Raw genomic sequence first — 8,477 nt, 5'->3', positions numbered from 1 at the left:
CTAGACGAATCATTACAGATTAAATCTTATGATTCACAGGATACATATAGTATTAAGCATTAAAAATTTTAAAAAATGGGTGATCACCCACCACTCGGAGGGAGTGATTAAATCCTATCACTCACGGGATACATATAATACTGAGCGTTAAAAATAAAAAATAATGGGCGATCACCCACCACCCGGAGGAAGTGATTAAATCCTATCACTCACAGGATACATACCTTGAACAATGTTGGTATCACAAATTCACACACAAGACGAAAAAGAGAATGACCAACCTGTAAACAGAAAAAATACTATAAAAAATATAGAGAGATAGAAAGATAGAGTTATAGTTTTCCCATATAGACTAATCATTTGTCTGCATGTAAATTCAATCCAAATCCAAAGGAGTACATACTCTATCCAAATTAAGTCAACTTAAATTGATTCGTACTTAGTTTATAAACATCAAGACTATTATACAATAACTAGCACACATATGCAATCTCTGGTGTCTATAAAGTTATAGTGCCTCATACTTATAAACCAAAAAGTCAAAACACTCAAGCTCATTCATCATCGTCATAACATTCAATGACTTTTTGTTTTCCTCTCCCTCTGACTTTCTTTTTTCCCTTCCCACTCCCTCTATTTTGTTTTCCTAATTGACGTGATACACATTCTTCACATGGAATCTCTGCTGAAATGTCACTTCTAATCAATGTAAAGTCTTTCTCATATGCACTCACATCTTGAGGTGAACACGAGCTAATTAATGGCTCTTTCTGCTGATATGGTTGATTTTCGTTGCCTTCTTCAACATGCATATCATAAAAATCCCGAGGTTGTGACCTTTGAACAACATACCAATTAGGATCACGCATATCCCTCACATAATAAACCTGTTCAGCTTGATAAGCCAAGATAAAAGGCTCATTGGTTCGTAAGGAACGTCCAAAATTTAAGGAAGTGAACCCATGTTCATCTGTCTTGATTCCTTTTCCTTGAGAATAAACATCTCTCCAATCATACTTCAATAGAACTACTCGATTACCTTCGAGATATTGTAATTCAATAATATTCGTTAAGACGTCATAGTAATCCACATTACCGATAGTTGGACTATTATCTTTTTGATGTTTTCCAATTCATGTTATAATGTTGAAAAATTAGAAAATGTTTTCTACAACTGAACAAACCCTTGGGTTTTTGTTCTACATGTCAATCATGTTTTGCTAATGAGTGCCATCTGCATGGCCACAGGACAGTGATTAAAATCCTTGTATTAAAAAGTTTAATATCAAAGAGGACGAGCAATTTAGTTTCTTTAGTGTATATTTTTTTCATATGAAGGAAAATGAAGTACATAGACGCATTGGAATGTTGAGATAGAAGGTTAAACCCATAAACCAAAATACTCCAAAGCACCTTAGCTTTTATGGGTATTATGGAGCTTTACACAACTGAAGGTCAGCAAAGTAGTTTAGGATGTCCCATCCATGGGCTTGTGTCTGGTCACCTCTCCTAGACATTTTCAAATGAGAATTCATGTTTGATACTTGTGAGACAAGAGCATGGCAACCAAAATAAGGTGTCCTTGCTTCCTAGACAACATATTTTAGCAGCATCTGTAGATCTTACTCGAATCCAATACTGATTGTTCTTTCAGGAATATTAGACATTTCAACTATACAACATCAACAACTGTAAGCACCCCCACCCGGATATCCCAGCCGCCCGGACTACCCGAACGGGAGCGCCTACGGAAGGAGAAAAGAATGAGACACCAGACAAAGACCACCCCGGCATGCATACACAAAAAATAAGAACAGCGGAAGCAAAGGTCAAGACATGCATGCACTATGGGTACCCCGCTAACACAGCGGTCACAAGATAAATAAATAAACACAAACTCCTGTGCCGACATACACAAGACTCGAGAAAACACCCGGCACAGTACGAAATAATAGAGTAAATTCTACTTAGACATCAGAGTGGATAGGGATTGACGAGACTGCCTGTACACCACACCGACTCTGCCGCAAAAGCTGACTCCCTTGCTCGGACCTACGCTGGCACTACCTGGAATGATGGAAAGCAAAGTGAGTCGAGAGACTCAGCAAGCATAAAGAAGAAAAGGCTGAAGGCTACATAAAACCAGAAATCTCACCCCAGAATAAACCCCCAGGTACACACAAGCCATGAGACGCTACAACACAACAGCTCAATAGCATCATAAAATAAAAGCACATACCGGTCCTTGGGGCCCACATAAGACACTTGGCACCCAAGTCCCATACCAACCTGCCGCTGCCCTGAAAGGCAACAAATGTCTCCACAAACCTGCGCGCCCTGTCCCAGGCCGGTACTCCCGTCACCTGTATCCGTCGGTACTCCCGACAACCGAGCCATAGGCTCCCTCGGAACGGTACTCCCGTCCGAGAACTAAATACTACCAGTATCCATGCAATGCACATAAAAATGCAATGGCGTAGTGAGCATCAACGTGATACAAGGCGCCCATACATCCAGGCATCAGGCCATGCTCCGCCCACATAGTAAACCACACGCCATGCATATGCTCGGGGTGGATGCAACCTAACCAAACTAGAATGTCCGTGCTCAAGCATACTCAATAAATGGATATCCCAATATGCATCCCGTACCCATGTGCATATCAAATCATGAACAGTAGTACAATGTATCTAATCATGCAGTAAATCACATATCGGCAGAGCTAGTCAGCAATGCTCGGCACCGGTCAACGGCCAGTGACTAGGGGTGTCCACCCGACGGTCCTCTTCAGAGCCGTACCGTAGTCTACCCCAACGTCACCAAACGGTTGACCCCTGCCCCACTGCTCAATAGCTCTAACCAAATCATAAGTAAATCCGAGAAAAACCGTAAATAAAACCCGCACGACTAGGAACCTAGTTCCCCAACTGGGTTCAGCATCATTCCGAAAGGAATGGGGGCGGTACAAACCCCCTGTAGGCTCAAAACGAATAAAATTATAGAAGCCTTGGATTTAATTTAAATTAAAACAAATAAATAATAATTTAACAAATAAGGTTAGGAGCCGAATTAAAGTAAGGAAGGTGATAAAATACAGGAAATCACGGAGTCTTATACGGGAATTAAAGAACACGAGGAGAGGGTGAGGAGCTTGCCTGAAAACAGCTGCTTTCAGCCTTTCTTGTGCTCCCGATGCGAATTAAATCATTTCCTAACAAATAACACAACCGGGACTTAAATTAATTATTTCTAATCGCGTAAAATTTATAATTTAAACATATCACGCTCTACTAATTTTTACCCACGTACCTGATGCTCGTAATTAACTGGAATTCTAAACTTGAGTAAATAATTAATTATATACTATTAAAGAGCACCAATAGGCATCATATATATATATATATATAAAAGTTGTTCATTTGCAATATACCTATAAACATATATATATATATATCAATCTAATTTCTTCCAAGAGATCACACCCAGAAGACACCCATTATTTATCTTAAACCTCCCCCAGTGAACACACACTCACGCACACAGCAAAGTCCCTCAATGGATATATACATATATATTTATATAGAAAAACTATGCCTACATCCTACAATCACCCCAGTACGTTACAAAGCAGCACCCCCTGCTCGCTGCTCACACCCACCTGCACCTACATGAATACATTACTATATATATATCTGTATATAAATCAACACCCACACTTAAAACACTCACAACGAGCACCCCTTGAAAAATAACAGTAAAATTCCTCATAGAGGCCTACCTGAGAGCTGCTTTACAGAGAATAACCATATATATATATCTATATATATATATATCTACATACTGCACCCATACGCACACACCCTCACATACGGAAATATTTAAATTTCAATTTACCTGTATTTTCCTCACAATTCCTCTTGAATTTTCACAATTTTCATCACCCCCTGCGCCTTTCTTCTTCTTCTTCTTCTTCTTCTTCTTCTTCTTCTTCTTCTTCCCTACGCCTTCACCCTGCGCACAGCCCTCTCGCGGCCATGCCCAGCCGCCTCCGCGGCTGCCTCCACGCTCACCGCATGCGCTGCAACTGCCGCAATCGCCATAGCCGCCGCTGAAGCTCCTAGCTGCCACCTCGCGCCACCATGAACCGGTGCTCCAGCCGCCATCGATGGCTGCTCCGCGTCGTCCATGGCTTCCCTGCTCGCTGACTATCCCTTCTTCACCCAAGCTTGCGACCATGGCCGCACGAGCTTGCTGGAAGCTCGAACTTGCGGCTTCCATGGCTGCCACTGCGCACGCCTCTCTCCTTCTCAGCCGAGCTCTCTCTCTCGCCCCTGAGTTCTCTCTCTCCTCTGCTTCTCCATTCGTCCAGAAGCTTCCATGAGAGACAAAAGAAATATCAAATTTTGGCCACTTTACTTAATCTCTAAGCACACGAGCACTGCCACAAAATTTAATTCATTTAAACTAATTTAGATAAATTTAATTTATACTTTTATTATTATTATTATTATTATTATTATTATTATTATTATTTTAGGATATTACAACAACATTTGCAAATAGTGTTATCAATTTTTGAATGATAAACAAGAGATCTCTTGTCTTGAAGATGACAAACAAGAGATCTCTTGTCTTAAAGATGAAAAATGCTAAACCCAAGAAGGTTGTGAATTTGTGGTCAGAACCAAATTTAACTTATAAATCACCATGTTTGCTCTCTCAATCCCTATACTTATTTATTTTGTGTTCTTCATTTTTATTTATATATATGGTCAAAATCTTCATAAACCCAATTCACCTCATCTTTTGTGTTAAACTCCACTAATTGTGCTAATAAAACTTGTATGGCGTTATGGAGAAAAGACAGTGAAGGGCTGTGGAAGAAATTGCTAGGTTTATACACGGCAAAGAAGTGTAGCAAGAGACTCTTCGTGAGTAGGGATTTGTCCTTGAAAGATCTGGTGTGAGATTGGGTTTTGTCAAAAGCCTCTACAACTGCTTTGTGACAGTTAGAACACAATTTATTGGGTTAGGAATCAGGTGTTCCATTCCCAACAAAATAGATAGCTGTGAGGTTCCATATTAAGAGAGATTCATTTGGAGAAAGTGAGCACAAAGGAGGATGCGGCAAGTATGTTAATGAAGACATTACCTATGGAGAATATGAAGCATGGCTTGGACTTGCTCATTCAGAGTAAATAAGTGATGTGTGATTAGCTTCTTTCGAAGAAGGTACAAGTCAGAGACAATCTAATGTTTATGCTGCAATCCTTTTCTCTTTCAAAATTATGTAGCAAGTTTGTCACGTTTTAATTTATGAATATAACCAACAATATAACAACAATCTAACCAGAACACCAACAATAATAAAACCATAACAACAGTAATCAACCCAACATAAAACAAAAAATAGAACACCAAAAAATAGAAAACCAGACCAACCATTAGTCAGAACACACATACGCACACATAGCATACAGAAAATCAAACTAACCATTAATCAGACCATTAAAACAGAACACCAACCATTAATCAGAACACACACACATACGCACACACATACGTACATTTGCACACGCATACACACAAACGCAACTCTCACACATACTCACACACGCAATCATAATATATAAGTTAATAGTCACAACTGAAATCTCATCAAGATACACCCTATAAAATTCTTTACCTTATAATATGGTAAATATGGAGGCGGAAGAAGCAACGTTGAAGAGGAACTGTTGAAGCGGCGGAAGCAGCAATGTTGAAGAGAAGCTGTTGAAGCGGCAGAAGCGGAATCGTTGAAGCGATGGCAGGAAGAGGCAATGAAAGATTGGAGATTTGGGGGATTTGAAGGCTAGGGGTTTGCAGGTTGATTGGAGGGTTTGGGGGGTAGGAGGGTGGGTTTTGGGGGGTTTGGCGAGAGCATCTCCCGTTTGGTAGAAATAGATAGAATTTTTTTTTTAGTTAAAATATTTAATTGTTAAATAAAAATAAAATAACTTATAAAATTAATATTAATAATAATTTGATTGATAAAAAAATAATTATGATTATGATAACTGATAAAATAATTTAAATTATAATAATTATTAAATAATTTAACTAATAATATATGATAATAATCTAAATTATAATAATAAAATAATTTAAATTATTGCATCAAATTAATATTTATTAAATGTTAGTTAAATAATATATGGTAATAATCTAATATTTATTAAAATAATATATGATAATAATCTAAATTATATATATTAGTATTTAAAATAAATTTAATCCTACAAAAACCATATGTTGAATTACAAAAACCATCAAATTTGTATATTTTAAAATACAAAAACTCCATATTTTTAATTTCTAAATTATTCTATTAGCTGATACTCATGTTTTTCCATTATTTAATCAATCAATAAAATTATTTAAAAATTAAAAAATAATAAATAAACTTTATTTATCTATTAAAAAGACTTCTTTTAATTTAAAAATATTTAAAAGCCTATATGATTTACCTTTTTCATGAACTCCAAACACCCAAGAGAATGGCACAAGTGATAAAACACCCAAAATTTTTTGCCTTTTACCCATATTGATTTAAGTGATGGAGGGCCTTTTTAGAGACAACCCCAGACATCTCTAACCCTTATTTTGTAGAACAGACGTGATACACACAAAATTAATAATAATTTTATCTAAAGTTAATAATACTTTATAATAGTGATATTAAAAATTAAAAATAGATCTGTCTACAATTATAAATTATTATTAATTTTAAATAAAATTATTATAAATTTGATTAATTTAAAAAATTATTGAAATTTATATATAAAGATAACACTTCTTCACATGAATGTGTATGGTAGCGGCGGCAACTCCACGTTGGTATAAAAAGAGTCATTAGGCTTTAATTCGGATTATATATGCCATCATATGTGTGTGTATAATGAAATGGTTTTTGGAGTGAATATAATTATATAAATTTAAAATAATATATGATAATAATCTAAATTATATATATTAGTGTAATAATTATATTCATGCATTTATAAAAAAAATATAATCAACTTAGAGATTGCTTATATAAATGTTAGTTAAATCTTAATAATTTTTTTCTATTATTTAACGGTTAGAATTTAAATTTTTAATCAATAATGACAGAAAAGTGGTATAACTATTTCTTAGGAGTATGGTTAGTTTTCTTTATTCAAATTATTATAAATATTTTACATTAAAATAAGTTATATTAATTTATCTAATCTTTCATTTATTTATGTTTTTTAGGTTCTTGCAATGCATAAATAACAGAAGAAGAAATAGCCTGAAATTAAATTTAATGTTGCTATCATTATAAGTATTCACATTAAAAATAGTTAGAGATTTTTTGTAATGTGTGGTTGACATTAGTTTTATTTTATGTAATTAATTGAAAGTTCTTAAAGTTATATATTGTGTGCTTTATATTTCATTTAAATTATATAGGTTTAGAAAAAAATATTATTCCCAAAAAAGGGATTTTTTTTGCTACAAAATTAAATTTAGTAATATCATACATATATAGTGGTTTATTAGTTGTTTATAGAATTAACTATAAAAATATAATTATTGATTACAAAAAATTTTGTAAAGAAAATCAATTTACAGTGAAAATTAATATGATTAGCAATGATTTGATGTTGTGAAAAATAAGGTTGCGTTCTATTTGCGTTTCAATTTTTAATTTTGAGTTTTGAATTCATTTTTAATTTTATGTTTTGGGAGTTTGTTTTAAAAAATTGAAAATGCGTTCTCTTTATTATTTTGAAAAACTATTTCTCAAAATAGAAAGTTAGAAAATGCATTCTCTTCAAAATTTTAAGAATAATTTTTTAATGATATTTTATTTAATAAATTTGATTATTCAATAAATTATAAAAAATTAATATTAATATAATATTAAAAATATATATATTTTAAAGTTAGTGAATTTTGTAATATTTTTTCCCATTACAATAATAAAATACGAATAAATATTGAAAATGAAACTTGTTTGATGTGTTTTGAAGGGTAAATTACACCAAAAATACTAAACTATGGTGTATTTTTTATTTTGATCATTAAATTTTAATTATTTATATTGTAATCATAGTGGTTTAAAAAATTTTGTAATGTGATCACATATAAGATTTTTCGATCACTCTATAACCGAAGTGAGTGACGTGGCGCTAATATGATCAGAATGTGTCATATGTCAAAAAGATATTTTTATTATTTGTCACATCAGCTCGACGTCACCCACTCTGCCTATAGAGTGACTGAAAAAATTTATATATGACCACATTGCAAAATTTTTTAAACTTTTACGATCACATTGCAAATAATTAAAGTTTAGTGATCAAAATGAAAAATACATCAAAATTTAGTGATATTTAGTGTGAGTTACTTATGTTTTGAGTTTGGATTTTGTTTTAAATAAAAACTGTAACGACCCGTTAGTGGGTCTA

The 8,477-nt window shown here is 34.0% G+C and overlaps 1 protein-coding gene across 1 annotated transcript; it reads right to left on the bottom strand.

The window, feature by feature from the left end:
* Positions 1 to 3,056: 3,056 nt before the first annotated feature.
* On the bottom strand, positions 3,057 to 4,518 carry LOC127788017 (uncharacterized). The gene is made up of 2 exons (XM_052316138.1): positions 3,895 to 4,518; positions 3,057 to 3,211 (listed from the first exon to the last, which is right to left on the bottom strand). Exons 1-2 carry the CDS (start codon positions 4,276 to 4,278, stop codon positions 3,200 to 3,202), a joined length of 396 nt encoding a protein of 131 aa, XP_052172098.1. The 5' UTR covers positions 4,279 to 4,518; the 3' UTR covers positions 3,057 to 3,199.
* Positions 4,519 to 8,477: the final 3,959 nt, after the last annotated feature.

The sequence above is a fragment of the Diospyros lotus genome, chromosome 13 (genome assembly GCF_014633365.1).
Source record: "Diospyros lotus cultivar Yz01 chromosome 13, ASM1463336v1, whole genome shotgun sequence".
NCBI classification, from domain to species: Eukaryota; Viridiplantae; Streptophyta; class Magnoliopsida; order Ericales; family Ebenaceae; genus Diospyros; species Diospyros lotus.
The sequence above is the reverse complement of the archived record's forward strand: the minus strand, read 5'-3'. Positions and strand labels throughout refer to the sequence as shown.

Bases quoted from the DNA above. Each gene is read 5' to 3' on its own strand.
- LOC127788017 (XM_052316138.1), bottom strand. From the start codon at position 4,278: ATGGAAGCCGCAAGTTCGAGCTTCCAGCAAGCTCGTGCGGCCATGGTC.